The following is a 17,833-nucleotide window of genomic DNA, read 5'->3' as shown; positions in this document are numbered from 1 at the left end:
GGCACTGGATCAAGACGGCGCGGGGTGGGGGTGGGGGCGGGGGCGGGGGCGGGGGCGGGTACGACGAGGGTTCAGGACGGAGAACACAGGGGCACCGACGGCACCCTCGTTTCACTTCTGAACAGAAGGACAAGCACGGAAAAACGTAAACCTGACACTGCCGAGTGGAGGGCGCGTGACTTTCATCGTAGCCTTCCACGCCTCGCTGGATGCCTGACGCCAGGAGCACGCGGGAGCCCAGCGCTGGGGCTGAGGAGGAGCCGGGGCGGCGAGGACGCTGCCTGGCGGGCCCGGGACTCCTGCGTCCGACCTGGGCTCCAAACAGACACGGGACAGTGGCCACCTGGGCCTCCAGGCTGAGGGACGCCTGAGTGGGGAGGTGGGAGCCACAGGCACCAGAGCCCGCTCTCGGGGCCACCGGCCACGTGGGGCGTCCCGATGACCCGCATCCTTAGCACAGAGCCTGTCTTTGCCTGGAGACCGGCGGCTTTTCTTCTGCTGGCTGACCAGCGAGGCGAGTTCTGGGAACGGCCCTAAGAGAAACCCTGAGACGAGGGTCTTTGAGCAGCTGACAGCTGACGGATGACCGCCCGCAGAATGACAAAGGGGAGCTGTGTGGTGGCCGCATCACACCGCCGCGCCCTGGGAAACTAATTGCTCCGAATTGTTCCGGGCAGCATTATTTTTCTGGCAATCATTTTCTTTGAAAGCCCAAAATGAGCATGAAACAACTCTTTTGACCGGACATAAAAGTTAAATGTCCCAATGTTGATCAAATTAACTTCAGCGCTGTGACAATGGACTGTATTTGTGAAGAGATACTGGGGGACAAAGGGGCGCTTTGTGCAGAGATTTCACAGTTGTGATGTAAAAATGTTCCTGAGGACCTGGCCCGCCGCATTGCACAGGGAGACACAAGAGCCCTGTCACTTGTGGAAAAAAATCTCACTTCACGGCCGAAAGCTTGGGAGGGTCCAGTAAGGACTGTGTGAGCTGCAGTCTCTGCTGCCGAGTTCATGCCCCAAATGCTCCCCGAGAGCGTGACTGTGCGCCTGGAGAGGGACCACCTGTCCCCACGGTGGGCACAAAGGTGCACGCGGCCCGCACAGCCCCCCCCCCAGAGCCCCGGGGAGGGTCTGAGCCACCCCTCTAGGCGGACAGGACCCCAGGCCCCACGCAGAGGCCCCAACACAGCCCACGGCAGAGTCTCCAAGCCTGATACCCTTTGCTAATTAGAGGTTTGTCTTCTTTTAACCTTGCAGAGCGAGAGGGTTTGTTTTTAATTTTCTTTTTTTTTTTGGCCCCGACTCGCGGCATGTGGGATCTTAGTTCCCTGACCAGGGGTCAAACCCACACCCCCTGCATTGAATGCACAGAGTCTTAACCACTGGACCGCCAGGGAAGTCCCAGAACAAGAGATTTAAAGCAAAATATTATTGCACAAAAACATCAGTTATAATTTATCATAAAAACCCAGACGAACCCACTGGCCGCCCTTTATTAACACCGGAAATCCTATTTTCCAGCGTCTCCGAGGGGAATCCTTCCCACTAAGCCCGCCACAGCAAGGGCGTCATGGGCGCGGTGCTCTGCAGGGGACACGCATGGCGGGCGTCATGGGCGCGGTGCTCTGCAGGGGACACGCATGGCGGGCGTCATGGGCGCGGTGCTCTGCAGGGGACACGCATGGCGGGCGCTGCTCGTAGCGTAGACACTTCTGAAAGCTCACACACTTCAGACGAGAGTTTGACTCTCAGGGTTTGTTTGTTTTTTTTAAATAGGCTTTTTATTTTGGAATAATCTTGGATTCACAGAAAAACTGCAAACACAGCACCGGGTGCCTCTCGGTTTTAACCCGAGGTCCCCCCACCAGCTCGTGGGGACAGGACCTGGGCTGACGTGCCACCTTTCCCGGGCCTGACACCCTCGCTCGGATGGAAAGGCGAGCCTGCGAGGCTTTACAGGGAGATTAAGCCGGGAAGGCGGGCTCCCCTCGGACCCCGCGCTGTTTCCCTGCGTCCACGCCGGCCGCAGACAATGTTCCCAGAGGTTCCCAACGCCCTGAATGGGAAACTGTTGGTGGCAGCGTCCATTCAAAGGGCCAGCATGGCATTGTCCTCGCAGTCGGCAGAGAGAATGCGGGCTGCTGGTGGCTGCCAAAAGGTTAGCACCCCGATGAAAGGGCGGCCCGTCATTCACCGCCGACAGAGCGGCCCTTTGTGCGGGCGGCCCGGCCCCGCGCGGCGGAGGTCCGGATGCGGCTGGCTGAGCGCCCCACAGAAGCCCCCCATGGGAACGCAGAGCCGGGGAAGGGCCCGAAACCCAGAGGCCGCTTTCCCGGGGGCCGCAGTGACACATCCTCGGGCCATCCGTCTGACGACCTGACCACAGCCGCCAAGCCCAGCTCATTCCCCATCCGGCCGGCTCCGGCCCCGAAGGAGGCCCCAGAGAGGGCCCGGGGACCGCAGGGCCCCAGCCGCGCCCCAGCCGAGCAGCCCCGGGGGGCCGGTCTGGCCGCTGCGAGGTGACCCCTCCCAGGAGGGCCGCTCCCAAGTCTGATGTGACCGCACGTGCCCCTGGGCCTCCTCCTGAACCAAGGCACCGTGCGCGTCGGGCCGGTGCCGCGAGGGCGGACAGCCTGGGGCCTCAGCACAGACTGGGCGATGCTGGCGCCTGGCTGCGGACAGGGTGAGGGCAAGCAGACCCCCGTGTCCCCCACGTGGGGGCCTCGGACGGGGCAAGGGGCCTGGTCTCCGGCAGCCCAGAGGCGAACTGGCGGCCACTGTCTCGCCCCGCTGAATGGCGGCACGGGGACAGGCTCTTGGCCTTCCGGCTCCGTCCAGGGCGCGTCTCGGCCGAGCACGTGCACAGAAGGAACAGGCACAACTCGTGGTCCGGGCAGGCTGGCGAGGTCCTGGGGAATCTGAGGCCCCGCCCCAAGCCCAAGCGGACCAAAGGCCCCACTTAGGGCACGGGCGCTGGTGGGAGAGGCCTCCAGCTGAGGACTCGGCCGCTGGACGCGCTCCGGCAAATCAGGGCCAAACACAGCCTGTTAATCGGGTGTGAGGGGCTCCCTTTCTTTCCCAGATGACAACCCATCAGCGGTGACCCCGTGAAAGGTCACATGAGACCATCGCAGACAGATGGAGGGCCCCAGAGGGCCCGGGGGGAGGGTCCTGAAAACCAGCTGTGACGGGGGTCGGGGCGGTCGGAGGGGGTGCTGGGAGCCTGGGCAGGCGACGGGAGGAGATCACACACCCTGACGACCACCGAGGCTGCCTCCACTCTGGCCAGGGACCCGCAGCTGGGGCAGAGCAGTGCGGGAGGCGGCGCTCGGCCGGGCAGGGCAGACCTGCCCAGCCAGCCGCTCCAAGGGGCCTAGAGCCGGGGCCCGGCGGGTGGGCCAGAGTCTGGGAAGACTCAGCCCGCGGCCAGCGGGACCCCAGGCCAAAGGAGACCTCCGTCTGCCGTGGCTCATCTTCCCCCCCAGACGGAAAAGAAAGTGAGGCCACCCACCGTCCAGCGCGTCTGGACGGGACAGCGGGAGCCTTGGGGCAGGGGTTGTTGGGCTTTGCGCATTATCCCTGGGTCGACGTCGGCAAGTTTCGTATTTTTGGTAAATAGGAAAAAGCTAACTAGGAAAAATGGCTTAAAGAGCAAGCCGCGATCCTCCCCGGAGGTGGGCGGGGGGAGGCCCCCCTCAGCACCTACCTGTCGAGCACGTAGCCCAGGGCCTTGTGCCGGATCCCCGAGTACACAGAAGGGCTGGTCTCCCAGGCAACCAGGTTGGAAGCATCGTGGAAAAGATGGATGTTCACCAGGTCAAAGGCACTGCGGGGACAGAGACAGAAAGCTCGCAGGAGGGCTGGGGCTGCCGGGCCACCTGCGCGGCACCCCCCACACCACCCCACGCAGCTCCTCAGGGCAGGCGCACCCGCGCTGCCCAGGCGCGTCCTCCTCCGAGGCAGGGTCAGAGAGGACACACGAGACCTGGAGTCCCCACACAGTCAAGTCCCCACAGGGACGCGGGTGCTCGGCCCACGGAAAAGGGAGCCGTTTCTCGGAAGAAAGGGACCTACACAGGATCCCAGGAACTTTCCTCAGAACGGGGGGCGGGGGGAGGGGGCGGGAGGCCGGGGAAGGGACGGCGGGGAGGGGGGAGGGGGGACAGGGAGGAGGGGGAGGGGACAAGGCCCCGCCCCAGGCCTCAGCTCCCTCCGCGGGCAGCTGGTGCTACAGCCCGAAGCCCCCTGTGCCGCTCAGTGTTCACCATGGGGTCCCCGTGCCAGGGGGGTCACTAAGGGATTCATTTCACTCTCCAGAAGAAGCCCCAAACTCACAGCCCTTGGAAAACCCTTGGGGAAACCCTGGCAGCCCAGTGTCGCCTGGGCTTCTGCAGGGACGTGGTGAGGCGGGTTTGGCCCGTCAGCCTCTCGTGCCCAGGGAGCCCTGGGGCATCGCTGCAGCCTGTCTGCCGCACAGCGAGGCGGGGGCCATCTGCAGAGCTGGGACCACCGGGCCCCGAACTCCAGATAAAGAGCTCGAAATCCCTCCTATGGCCTCATGAGGACCCACTGACCCCAGGCGGCCAGCCCGTGCCCCTCCCACGCTGGACCGGGGTGGGGACGTGGGACTGAGGGCAAGGGCAGGAGTTGGGGGCTCAGGTCACGAAGGCTGCGGCTGTCTCAGCTCCCCTGGCCCCAGGGAACGCCCTGACCTGCGTGGCCCCAAGGAGGGGCCCACGTGGAAATAGCAGGGGGGCCGCGGTCACTGGCTGACGCTGGCACCTGATGGGGGTGCGGCTCCTGAGGATGGGCTGCAGCCTTGGCCTGAACAAGAGGTCAGCTAGCGGCAGGTCGGGCCTCTCCCCAGGGAGACACCCCAACCCCAGGACCTCGCAGTGCAGACCGCGGCCCTCAGTCCCCCGGGACCGACCCCAGGTGGCCGAGCGCACGTCAGGGAGGCAGGACCCGCTGCTGGATGCAGCAGCAGGGGGCCACCATGGGGAGGGGCTGCCAGGGCACCCACAGGACGGGGAGGCGGGCGGGAGTGAGTGCTGGGACACCAGAGTCATGGGCCCGGCAACAACGCTCTGTGTCACACGGAGTCGCCAGAACAAAAAGGGTCAAAGAGTGGAGGGTCGGCTCAGGTTGGGCAGCCTTAGACGGAAGTGCCCCCCGCACCGCTTGTGTCCAGTACTAAAGGGGGAGCGTCCTGGGACGCAGGGGACCACGATGGACGTACCAGTCCGCAAGGCACCACCTCGTCCGGATGAAGCCTTTCCTCGACCACTTGCACTGAAAAACAAACAGGTCACACTGGTCAGCAGTGAGGGGGGAGGAGGGCACGCCTGGCTCACAGGCAGTCGGGGCGCCGAGAAAAGTGGGACCACACGGGCTCCGCGCTGGCCGCGGGCAGGGAGGGCACCACAAGGCACGACCACCACCATCCCCCAGACCGGAGGAGGCTGCAGGGGCTCGGCCGGCCAGGCCGCGGGGAGCCCCAGTGGACAGGAGGACGCCCTTGGCCAAGTTCAGGGGCCCCGCGCGGCGGCTCCAGCAAGACCTCCTGCGCGGCTGGCAGGCCTGGCGGGTGACAGGACGCGCCTGAGCCGGAAGGAAGCTGCGCGGTCTGCGTGGAGAGGCCGCCACTAGCGGGCTCGGGGCCTGTGGCGTCATGGCCGCGAGAGAGCTGTGTGGGAGCCCGGGAGGCAGACGGGGGGTCAGAGCACAGAAACCCCATCTTTACTTCTCCACCAACCCGCCCCTCAAAGAAAAGAACTTCTGCTGGAGAAGCTGGGAGAAGCCTCGCTGAGCCGCCACCCGTCCTGCTGTCCCGCAGCTGGGGTGGCACCTGCCCCGTCCAGCGTCAGCGGCCACCTCGTCCCCTCGGGCTCACGCTGGGCGGGGAGGAGGGCGGGGTGCAGCCGGGCTGCCCAGCGGCCGCTCTGTGACGAGGGACGTTCCGTGTCGGGGGCCACGTGTGATGGTGTCATAATCAACTTTCACTTCAATGGCCACACAGCACAGGGTAGCTCACGGCCTGAGCGGTTTTGGGAGTGGCGCTCCACCCGGCACCCCTTGCAAGTCCCCGGGAGGCACTGGGGACCTTCCTGAATCCCTGGTGGCAAACTTTAGGGTGCTGGAGGGAACGTCTGTCTTCTCCGGGACCCTCCGCCCACATCCCAGGGCAGCGTGTCAAGCGTCCCCGGAGCACAGGGGCTGGTCCTCGGGCGGGGGGCATGTGGGGCTGTGCCGGGGTGACAGGCAGGAGCAGAGGGCGGAGACCATGTGGTCCCGGAGATGGTAACCGAGTGGGACCCAGAGACCAACGCGGCGAAAAGCACTGCCTCCTGACGGCCGTGTCCAGGGAAGCAGGGGCCCAGGTCAGCCACGCGTTTCTTTACTTAGTGCAGACGGTTCAGCGGCTAAAGCGCTCTCCATGCGCCTCCCTAACACCGCCCCGTTTGTTTCTACTCCCCCGACAGCAAGGCCATCACGAGGGGCTCCTCTCTCTTCTGCTCTGTTCGGCGCCCTGTGGGCTCCTAACCCCACCCCCTGCCCAGACTGCTCTCGCAAGGTCACCACGGCCTTGAGTTCCAGACGAGTCCTCAACTGGACCGCTGATTCACTGACCCTCTCTCTGACCACGTCTGGTTCAGAATCCAGCCCACTGTTCAGCGCAGCACCTGTGGGACCCAGGAGCCCTCGAGGTTGAGAATCGCACCCAAGGTCACATGGCAAGTGGTCACCCGCTGGGGCAGGCCGCAGGGGAGCCAGGCCGGACGTGGGCCCGGTCAAATCCACCCGAAGGTCCGTCGCCTTCTCCCACTGCCGCAGCAGGAGTGGGAGGGGGTCGCCACGCGCACCGGCTGTTGAGGGCGCCCCGCCCCCCTCGGCCTCTCCGGGAGAACCAGCGACTTGTCTTCCGCCTGGAGCCACGTCCTCCTGCAGAGAGTGGGAAGCGGGCGCCGCCACCCTGGCGCCCTCGTGCACACTCGGAAACCAGGAGCCGCAGCACAGGGCGGCCCGACTCCTGGGCTCAGGGCGAGCCTCCGGAAGCGGGACCAGGGTCTGGGCCGGTTCCCCGGGAGCAGCCAGCCGGGCAGCCTGCGGTCAGCACACATGTCGGGAGGCTGGGGCCTCCAGCACAGAAGCTTCCGGATGCAGATGCTCGTTGCAAACGGAGGTGGGGTGCATGCGGGCGGGGCGGGGCCTCCTCTGCCTCCGCCCAGCCCAGTGCACGCTCCCAGGCTCACTGGTCATCGGCTGCCTTCTCAAGCCACCGAAGGCTCCAGGCGACGGTAGACGGGACGGCAGTGGCTGGGGTGCCCACCCCGGTTCTCAGAGGGGCTCTCACACTGGAGTGGGAACCATGTCACGCCCGGGCCGGGGCGGGGGCTAGGGGGGGACTGCCACATCGTTCACCTGACAATATTAAGTCTCTGCTCAGATGCCCTGTTAATAGGATTCCTTTACCAGGAGATGGATGGCGAATACAGGCGGTTTCATCTACTAAAAGACGGCATAAATCACGGTGAGAAAAGGGAGGCTGCGGGAAGGTTATCACCACCCAGCCTCCCCGTGAAAGGCCCGCTTCAGAGCATTAGTGAAATTAATTCATCTTTCATAAGAGCTTGGAGCGGTCCCTGTGATGTATGGTAACAACCAATTTCTCACTACGGGCAAGAGGAAAAAAATGCCTCGGCCCCGACTGACTACACAGACCTGCTTTTTAAAAATGGTCTCACGTTGTCCGGAGTGCTTCCCCCAGAGGCAGCATGTGGAATTCGCGTCGAGCCAAGAGCGCCCACAAGCCACCAGGGAAAGTTCTGTCGGTTTTATATGCAGTGGGCTGTAATTATTTGGAATTGCATCATGCCTCCATCATGGTAATTACGTTTAGATTACCCTTAAGTGACGGTAATAAAAGAAAGAGAAATCAGTCTTAAACTAATTCCCTCCCCCAAAACGTGTTCCAATAAAGCTAAAGGCCTGGCCTGCAGGCCCAGCAGGAGGGGAGCTGCCACAGTGCAGCCTCCTGGGCACCGCGGCCCTGCCCGGCAGCCTGCTGGCCTGACACACGCCAGGCAGAGACTTCTAGTAGGACACGTGAGTCCGTCAACGGTCCTGGAGTTCCTTACACCTGAGAAATTCCATGCAGTTGACAGAAACATCAGAAGCATTTGGATTCTTCTCAATAAGATTTTCCTTCCGTTAATTTATCGAGATGAGAGGAAAATGAACAAGCCCTGAAAACTCATACGTCGTCAGACCCAGCGGACCGCACACTCAGGCAATTCCGCGGAGCAGAACGGGGCCCCCAGGAAAGCCAGCACCCCGGGGCAGGGGTCACCTTGTCCCAGCAACACGCCGCTCTAGTCGAGACATCGGGACACTCCCCCCTCTGCCTGCGGATGACAGTGAGGCCGCCTGGAGTTGGGTCTGAGGAGGGCTCAGCACCCCCAGCCGGCACCGGCCAGCACCTCAGAGGGCACAGCGCACGGGGTGCGCAGGGAGGTGGGAACCACAGCTGAGGTTCCCACACCTGCCCCCCCCCACCCCACCCACAGGTCAACCTCAGCCCAAGCTGCACAGCCGCCTGGGCCCTGGAGGGAAGAGAGATGCGGGGAGACCCCCAGACATGCCATGGTCTGGGGAGGGAGTCCACGCAGGGCAGAGCCTGAGGGCCGGGGGGGCAGGGAGCCCCTCAGAAGGAGACCGCGGTCCAGGGAGGGATGGAGGCCAGAGCCGCAGGTCCAGGGGGGCAGCGGGCAAGCCGGGCACGCAGAGGCTCCCGCCCAGGTGCCAGACACCTTCTCCAGAGGAAGCAGTGGGGCCCCCTCTGCCCACCCAGGAGGACACGGTGACTCTGTCACACAGTCTGTGTCACACAGAAGCCTCCTCTTCGGCAGCGTCACAGCTCCTGGACGACAGACGCTGGGAGCCTCCGGTGAGCCCAGCTCCGAGGGCACAGGTGAAGGGAGAGGACCCCGAATTCTGGAGTCATTGGCAAGTGACGAGAGGATGAGGGGCGGCTGTGGGCTGAGCGAGCGCCTGGGGTGACGGGGGCCGCGCACTGGGCGTCCACCTCGAGCCAGGTCACCCAGGTGCATCCCAGTCCTTGGCGGGGGGCGCGGAGCGGGAAGTCCATCCCAGGCACCAGGCATCCCCGGGTGGGCAGCGGCCTGGGGGAGCAGCGCCTCGAGGGCACGGGCGGGTCCAGGAAGAGCAGAGGCCCGCCTGCCATCCCTGCCACTGCCAGTCACGGGCCATGGGCTCGCCTTGGCACCGGCCGCGGCTCAGGACTTCAGTGACAGTTAGAGGGGAGAGCTGCAAAGACACTTCACTGCTCAGAGGGCTGCCCCAAATGCTCCCCGCCCAGCCCCACGCAGGCCCGGGCCCAGCACTGCCCGCCAGCCAGCCGGCCCCTGCGCTGATCTGGGCGAGGCTGGCTTCGTGGCCGTCCCCAGCGGCCCTGCCTTCTCTGCCAGGTGCGTGGACCCTGGACATCAGCAGGGGCGTCAGGGGTCCCTCCTGCAGAGAAGCGGCTGCAATGCCAGAGCCTCGTCCTTGGCCCGTTCAGGGCTGTGCCCAGCGGGCCTCTGTAAGCTGGCTCTCCTGCTTTTAAGGTGCCCGCGTGGGGGAAGAGGCCGAGACCCTATCTGTGGTGCTGCAGGCCCCGCCCACGGCCTCCCCGCAGCTTGCACCGTTTTCACCGGGGTCCCTGGTTGCTCTCAGGCCAGGGCCGGTGCTGGCTCCCGTGCTGCCTGCAGGGGAGCGAGGGTGAGTCTGGATCGGGATGGGCCAGGAGACCGGCACTGATGGCCTCTGAAACTGACTTCTCAGCCCTCGCCCTGATCCGAGGAACCTTGGGCCGGCCTCCTGCTGGACACGTCCACTGGCCAACGTCCCGGGAGGACTGCAGGACTCACGGGCTCGGCCGCACTCATGGGAGGCTGAGAACGAAAGCTTCCGGAGCTTTCCAGCCACACCCTCCTCCAACCTTGGAGGCAGAGCAGAGGGGAGCAGTGCCGAGGGGCAGGAGCAGCGGCGGGCGGGGCGGGAGGCAGGCCCCTGACACCGCGTCCTTGGCCGGGGACGTGGCCCATCCTTCAAGGCAGCGGCTACCTTTCCTCCACTGCAGGATCGGGTCATAAAGCGAGTTAATAAAGTTGCGGCCTTGCTGAAATCAGCTCCCAGTGCCTCAGGAGGGGCGGCTCCGCAGAGCCACGGCGGGCAATCCTCGGCCAAGCAGACCTGCTCTGCGGGGGTTCGGGGGCCGTGTGGAAACGCAGCTGTGAGGAGGGGCCGCCCGGCTCTCAGTCTCACCCCCGAATGCTTCAGTCACCGGTCACTTCCTACTGCGAGTCAACAGGGCCCGAAAGGGAAGGTGATCCAGTCTGGATCAACACGGGGACCACACAGGTCACGAGACTCCAAAAACGCTGGTCATGACAGTACTCACTAAAAATACCAGAATCCAAAATTATGTGTGCAGCGTAGGGGCTACATAAAGATAACAAAACTATACAAAAATGCACTGAAACCCAGAGGAAACACATCCACGCTTTCTGATTGTGTCTGAGCAGAGGGTGAGAAGTAATCCTGCACCTCCCTCCGCTGAAGCGCACAGGGTGGGGACACCCAGCTCCGAGCCCGCGGCTGCGCCTCTCTGGCCTCACCCAAGGCTTTACCCGGGGGAGAGCCGGGGGCTCACTCAGCGGCCTGGGGATGGGGAGAGCCCCCCGAGGGCCACTGTCCCAGCACGCCCGAGCTCTTCGGTCGGGTTGCATCACTGGCCAGATCGACCTGCTCACACTGAGGTTTGCTGGGAGGCCCCTGGCACACCCCAGGCCCCAAATGAACAGATTATTGTGTTTCTACCTCTCTGGGGGAAGGCTCCTTTGCCTGGAAACGATGATGACTGGAAAATTTACCTGCCGACATAACGATAAACACCACGGACTCTCCCAGCCCTCATCTAACACCACCCAGATGAACCCACGTGGGTTTTAGAACCTCCCAGAAGGACAGAATACTGGAGCATGACGGCAGCCGGGGATCCCCACTGTGAAGTATGAAGATTTCACGTCCTAAAGTCCACCTGAAAGTAAACGCACTAGTACGAGTGTGGCCGGCGGGGCCCCGACGTACCTCGGGGAAGTAGTCCTGCGGGAACTTCTCCTTTTCCAGCATGGGCGTGCTCTCCAGCGTGTCTGAGTAGATCTCCTTACCAGTGACTTTTTTATACTTCTTGGCTAGGAAAGAGCAGAAGAAGAACCCGGGGGTAACTTCAGCTCTTCGCCCCCTCCCCCCAGCTCAGGGCCACGTGGGGTCCCGCGTCCCAGCCGGGCAGTGCTGTAGAGGCGAGGGAGGCCCCAGGAGGCAGACCCGACGAGGGCCACGACCCCAGGCAGGGCAGCTGCTCCCGGGGACGCCGTGGCTCATGCATCCCCATCCCTGGACCTGGAATCTGACACTGGGCTTCACTACCCCCTCCGAGCTCCCAGCCTGCAGATTTACAGGGGCTAATTGGCATCCTCTGAGCAAACCGCGACGGTATTTAAAAGGGCCGTGGAGCTACCGTCCACTCACACTTAAGATGAATTTATTTAATAACATCGATTTCCTCCTTGCATCCAGCCAACATCACTCATAACCAGGGAAGCGAAGTCCTTACATGAGACGGGGGAAAGGAAAGATGGCCGGGCACTCTGGGCCAGCGCTCCCTGGCCACCCACCCCGTCCAGTGTCCCGCGGGCTCTCCCCGCATATGGCTGACGCCCCGCACACAGGGCCTGGTCTGGTCCTTTTACACCCAGACCTGGGATCGTTCCTTTTCAGAGACCACCGTGGGGTTTAATGCACAAATGTGTCTATTCCTCAAACTCTTACTTGTCTGGTGGGTGGGAAGGCTGTCAGCCTCACCACGAGATGCCGGCAGAGAGCCCAGGCAGCGGGGGGGCCTGCCGAGACCGCCACGGGGAGACCCCAGCCCAGGCGGTCGCCAGACTGCCCCCACCGGCTGCCAGAGCATCACCTGTCCCCTGCTCCCGGGCCAGGACACTGGGGTGAGGGTCCTGGGGTGTGTGGAGATCCCTGGTGTTTGGGACGAAGGACGAGCCGTCCCGTCAGAGTGTCTGTGGAGGCCCTGCTCCGCGTCCCACGGGCAGCCCCGCCTGCAGTCTCTGGGCCGCCTGCCCCCACGGGCCCACTGACAGCACGTGGCGTGGACCCCGCCCCCAGGGCGGAGCTGCGCTGTACCCACTGCCCCTCTGACCTGGCTCCCAAACCACGGAGACGAGCCTCAGACGACAGGGGCAGCTGGCTCTGAGGCTACCCTCCCACCCCCGGGGTTGCCCATCGGGGGAAATGCAGGCGAACCCACGAGCCAGGAGGCTGGTGCCTGGGAAGGTGGGCACAGGCCGGTGTAAACAAACAAGGCACGAAGCCACGACCCACTCGCAACACCCACCTGCGGTGGGAAAAGACGCAGAAGTGTGTTAATCACAGGAGGCACTTACTGTAACCACCCATCCATCTCCGTGGAAGGACAGCGTTTATCAAACCTCACCCCGCACAGCCGGCATCAGGGTGGCGGGGGGCGGGGGGCTGGGGGGAGCGCTGTCTGCGAGGCACACCTGCCGTCGCCGGCACGTCGCGTCCAGCTCCCCTTCACGAGGCGGACGGGCCACCCCGGCCCCGGAGCGGGGCAGCTGACCACTCCTGCTGACGGCAGGCCTGTCCCGCACAGACCGCCCGGGGCGCCAGGCTCTCAGGCGGCTGCAGCCTGCGGTGTGGACCCACTCGCCTCGCCCCTCCCTCCACCCCGCCCGGGCCTCAAACTCCCCTCCTGGGCCCTCCCTGCACCAGTGGGCACCAGGACGTCCACTGAGTGCCGCGGGGCCCGGCCAGAAGCTGAGGACGCGGACATGGGACGCAGACACGACCCGGAGAGTGGGCCTGGGCGTGAGGCGGGGAGACGGACGTGGATTAGGACACGGGACGTGGATACGCCCCGAGTGCGGCCGCCCGGAGGCCAGAGCCGGGTCTTGCTGACGAGCCTGAGGCAGTGGGAAGGAGGAGGGAGGCCGCTCAGACCCGGGAGCACGGCGGCCGAGTGTGGAGGACGGGAGGGTGTCACCTGGGGGGCGGGCAGGGGAGCCCCGGAGCAGGGCGGCGCTGAGCCTGATGGAGGAGCAGGGGTGGCCCTGGGCCCCCGCGAGGCCTCTGCGGAGGGTGAGGGCCGGGCGGAGGTCCAGCCCCTGGCAGCGGCCGGCCTCTGCTGGGTCCTAGGGACGCCCCTCCTCCCGACATCCGGGCTCGTCCCTGGGAGGCGCCGAGCTGCTGCTGGGGCCATGCGGGCCCACCGTCCGGGCGCCCTGCAGGGGGTTACTTATCCCTCCTTCCTACGCCCCTTTGCTAACCGCCACGGCCCGAGTATCTCCTGGACCTGAGAATAAAGAAAGTTCTTTCTAAAGGTCTGTTCAGGATGGGGATCCTCGTAGCAAAGGCTGAATCACCAAAACAGCCCACTGGGGGCATCGGTTCATGAGCTGCAGAGGGGTGGACGCCCCCCCAAACGGACATCCTCAGGACGGATGGATGTCCACAGGGCAGACGCACCAGCCCTCGGTGAGCCAGGCGGGCACAGGTGCAGGACCAGCCCTGAGGCATGGGCAGCCACCTGCAGGCTCTTGGAAGTGAGGACAGGGCAGGGGCTGCAGCAGCAGGCAGTTCTGCTGAGATGAAACCCCAGTTCCCTTGAGGAAAGAGAAGGAGACTGGGGAGGGGTGGGGGGGAGGAGGCCTCCTTCTTAAAAATGCGACTGTATTTTTAGAGCAGTTTGGGGATTACAAAAACTGAGCTGCAAGTGGAGAGCTCCCACCCTCCCCCCCGAACAGCTTCCCAACATCTCGTGTTGGCGGGCTCGCACGCGCTAGGGGTCCTGACAAACGCACGACGTCATGTATCCACCGCTGCAGTGGCACGCAGAGCACTTTCACAGCCCTAACCCGCCGTGCTCCCCCTGTCCATCCCTCCCTCCCCCAGCGCCTGTCAACCAGCCATGCTTTTACTGTCTCCCTCGTTTCCTCAGTCGCTGGCCACATACTGCAGGCGGCCTCCTCCAGTGGGCTGCCTTTCGTCAGGAACACACATTTTAGGTTCCTCCTAAAAGGTTCCTCCATGAGTTTTTGTATCTTGATAGCTCATTCTGTTTTACTGCGGAATAATATTCCATTGTCTCTGAACCACAGCTTGTTTATTTGTTCATCTATGAAGGACAGATTCTGGTTACTTCCAGTTTTTGCTAATTACGAATAAAGTTGTAAAGGTTTTTGTGCGGACACTAGTTTTCAACTCATTTGGGTAAATGCCAAGGGATGTGTAAGAGTATGTCTAGCTTTGCAAGAAATTGCCAACCTGTCTTCCAAAGTGGCTGGACCATTCTGCATTCCCACCAGCAATGAGTGAGAGTTCCTGTTGCTCCACATCCTTGCTAGCACAGCGTTGTCAAGTTTTCACATTTTAGCCATTCTCATAGGTGTGTAGTGGTTTTAATTGTTTTAATTTGCATTTCCCTGGTGACATATGATGTTGAATATCTTTTCATCATATGTTTGCTATTTGTATATCTTCCTGGGTGAGATGTCTGTTTAAATCTTTCGCTCACTTTTAAATTGGGTTGCTTTCTTATTGTTGAGTCTTAAGAGCTCTTTGTATATGTTGGATAACAGTCCTTTATCACATGTGTCTTTTGCAATATTTTCTCCCATCTCTGGCTTGTCTTCTCATTCTCTTAACAGTGTCTTTTGCAGAATGTAAGTTTTTCACTTTAGTTAAAGTCCAACTTAAAATTATTTCTTTCATGGATCACGCTTTTGGTGTTGCATCTAAAAAGTCATCACTGAACCCAAGGTTCACCTACATTTTCTCCTATGTTATCGTCTAGGAGTTTTATAGTTTCACATTTTACATTTAGGTCTATGATCCATTTTAAGTTTTTGTGAAGGTGTAAGGTCTGTGACTAGATTCCTTTTTTTGTGTGTGGATGTCCAGCAGGTTCCAGCACCATTTGTTGAGAAGAGTATCTTTGCTCTGTTTTGTTACCTTTGCTCATGTGTCAAAGATCAGTTGACTGTATTTGTGTGGGTCCATTTCTGGGCTCTCTCTTCTGTTCCATTGATCTGTCTCTTCTTTTACCAGCACCACACTGTCTTGATTACTGTAACTTTATAGAAAGTCTTGAAGTTGAGTAGTGTCAGTCCTCCGACTTTGTTCTTCTTCTTCAATATTGTGTTGGCTATTCTGGGTCTTTTGCCTCTCCATATAAACTTTAGAATCAGTTTGTCAATATCCACAAAATAACTTGCTGGGATTTTGAATGAGCTTGTGTTGAATCTATGGATCAAGTTGGGAAGAACTTGACAATACTGAGTCTTCCTATCCATGAACATGAACTATCTCTCCACTTATTTGGGTCTTTTTTGATTCCTTCAATCAGATTCTGTAGTTTTCCTCATGTAGATATTATACATATTTTGTCAGATTTATTCCTAAGTACTTCTTCTTGTATGTGTGCTAAGGTAAATGATATTGTGTTTTTAATTTCAAATTCTACCTGTTCAATGCTGGTATCGAGAAAAGCCACTGACTTATGCTTATTAACCTCGTATCCTGCAACCTTGCTTATTGGTACCAGTTTTTGTTGTTACTGTTGTTGTTGTTGGTTCCTTGGGATTTTCTATGTAAACATGTCACCTAAGAACTAAGACAGCCCCTTCCCATCAATAAGCCTTTAATATCCTTTTTTTTTTCATCTTATTGTATTAGCCAAGATTTCCAGTATGATGTTGAAGAGAAATGGTGAGAGTGGACATCTCCTCCTTGTTACTGACCTTAGGGTAAAAGTATCTAGTTTCTCACCATTAATTTTGATGTTAGTGTAGAATCTCTGTAGACGTTCTTTATTGAGTTGAGGAAGATCTCCTCTATTCCTAGTTTGCTGAGAGTTTTTATTATAAATGGGTGTTGCATTTTATCAAATGCGTTTTCTACATCTATTGATATAATCATGTGATTTTCTTCTTTAGCCTATTGATGTGATGGATTACATTAATTGATTTTTTGGATGTTGAATCGGGCTTGCATACCTGGGATAAATCTGAATTGGTCATAGTGTATAATTTTTCTTATACATTGTTAGTTTTGAGTTGCTAATGTTATATTGAGGAATTTGCGTTTTCTGTTCATGAGAGATACTGGCCTACAGTTCTCCTTTTTGTAATACCTTTATCTAGTTTTGTTATTAGGGTATTGCTGGCCTCATAGAATGAATTAGGAAGTCTTCCCTCTGCCTTTATTTTCTGGGCGAGATTGTAGAGAATTGGTATAATTTCTTCCTTAAATGTTTGGTGGAATTCACCAGGGAAACCATCTGGGCCTGATGCTTTTAGAAGGTTATTAATTATTGACTGAATTCCTTTTAATAGACAAAGGCCCATGCATACTATCTAGTCCTCCTTGAATGAGTTTTGGTGGATCGTATCTTTCAAAGAAGTGGGTCATCTAAGTTATCAAATCTATAGGCATAGACTTGTTCACAATATACCCTTATCATCCTTTTAATGTCCATAGGATCAGTACTGATGACCCCTTTCTCATTTCTAATACTAGTAATTTGTGTCTTCTTTTTTTCTTGGTTAGCCTGGCTAAAGGTTTACCAAGTTTTTCATCTTTTCAAAGAACCAGCTTTTGGTTTCATTAATTTTCTCTACTGAGTGTCTGTTTTCAATTTCATTGATGTATGCTCCAATTTTATTATTTCTTTTCTTCTGCTTATTTTGGATTTAATTTGCTCTTCTTCTTGTTTTCTCAGGTTGCACAGGAAGGCTAGAGGAGGCTGCAGTCGTCTATCTTCCTCCCCCATTGGTTAGGCCCTGATCAGACCCCAGTGAGCTAGGCTCGGGGTTTCCCTGAGGGCAGGCCTTTAAGAAGAACAGAGTTGTCTGGGCATATTTCACAATGGCTCCTTTCCCCTCCCCTGCCAGAAATGGGGATTTTTCTTTGATCTTCGGCGTGAGAACCCGGTTAGCTTCCAGGAGGTAAAGCCCGCGACAGCGTAGGCCCTGAGCCTGGGTACGCTTCCCCCGCCAGCTGCCCGCGCTCGGCCTCTCTTAGTGTCCCGACCGTGCGGTGCTCTCTGCTCAGTGGGCTCGGACTCTCTGGGCCCGTCTGTCTGTCTCCCTGGTTTGGGGGGCAGCAGTTTGCCCTGTGACTTTGTTCCTCTGAGGGACCTAAGAAGAATCATCTATTTTCAGCTTGTTTGGATTGTCTCTCGTGAGGATTGAGTGACAGCTTCCAAGCTCATCACGTGCTGGACCAGAAACTGGAGTCCCTTTCATCCCTTTTCATCTCAAGTTTCTAAGTAGGAACATATTTGTTAAAATTCCGGCTGTTTCTTTTCAAAAGTTGATTCAAACTTCACAAACCTGGATTGCTTTTGCTGTAGTTCAATTCCAGGCAGAAGTGCGAGCCTCAAAGAGCCGGGGCTGCGGAGCAGGGGCCGGCGGCCCACGCCTGCCCGAGACCCCGGCCTCGCCCGCGCTGTGGATCGGTCGTCAGCAACACCTGCCACGCCGCGCCCAGTGGTGTTTTCAGACTCGACACAGCCTCCCGCCAGGTTCGCCTGCTCAGGGCACGGCCGCTGCCCGTTTTATCATGGTTCTTGTCACTGACAACGTGGAGGTTTTGCTAGAGTCAAATGTACATCGAAGGTACAGCTGTAAATAAACTGTGGGCTAGCCAGGTACTTTAGGACGAGTTTGATT

The 17,833-nt window shown here is 59.5% G+C and overlaps 1 protein-coding gene across 2 annotated transcripts in view; it reads right to left on the bottom strand.

The window, feature by feature from the left end:
* INPP5A (inositol polyphosphate-5-phosphatase A) overlaps positions 1-17,833 on the bottom strand; it is a 181,134-nt gene that overhangs the window by 43,145 nt on the left and 120,156 nt on the right. For both annotated transcript variants that reach the window (XM_068548802.1, XM_068548801.1), the window contains exons 6-8: positions 11,157-11,260; positions 5,245-5,297; positions 3,712-3,831 (exon numbers count right to left, since the gene is read on the bottom strand). In XM_068548802.1, coding sequence (XP_068404903.1) covers positions 3,712-3,831; positions 5,245-5,297; positions 11,157-11,260 — 277 coding nt within the window. The remainder of the gene's footprint in view (positions 1-3,711; positions 3,832-5,244; positions 5,298-11,156; positions 11,261-17,833) is intronic.

Source organism: Eschrichtius robustus, chromosome 7 (genome assembly GCF_028021215.1).
Source record: "Eschrichtius robustus isolate mEscRob2 chromosome 7, mEscRob2.pri, whole genome shotgun sequence".
NCBI classification, from domain to species: Eukaryota; Metazoa; Chordata; class Mammalia; order Artiodactyla; family Eschrichtiidae; genus Eschrichtius; species Eschrichtius robustus.
Note: the sequence above shows the minus strand (reverse complement) of the source record. Positions and strands in the feature narration are given on the sequence as shown.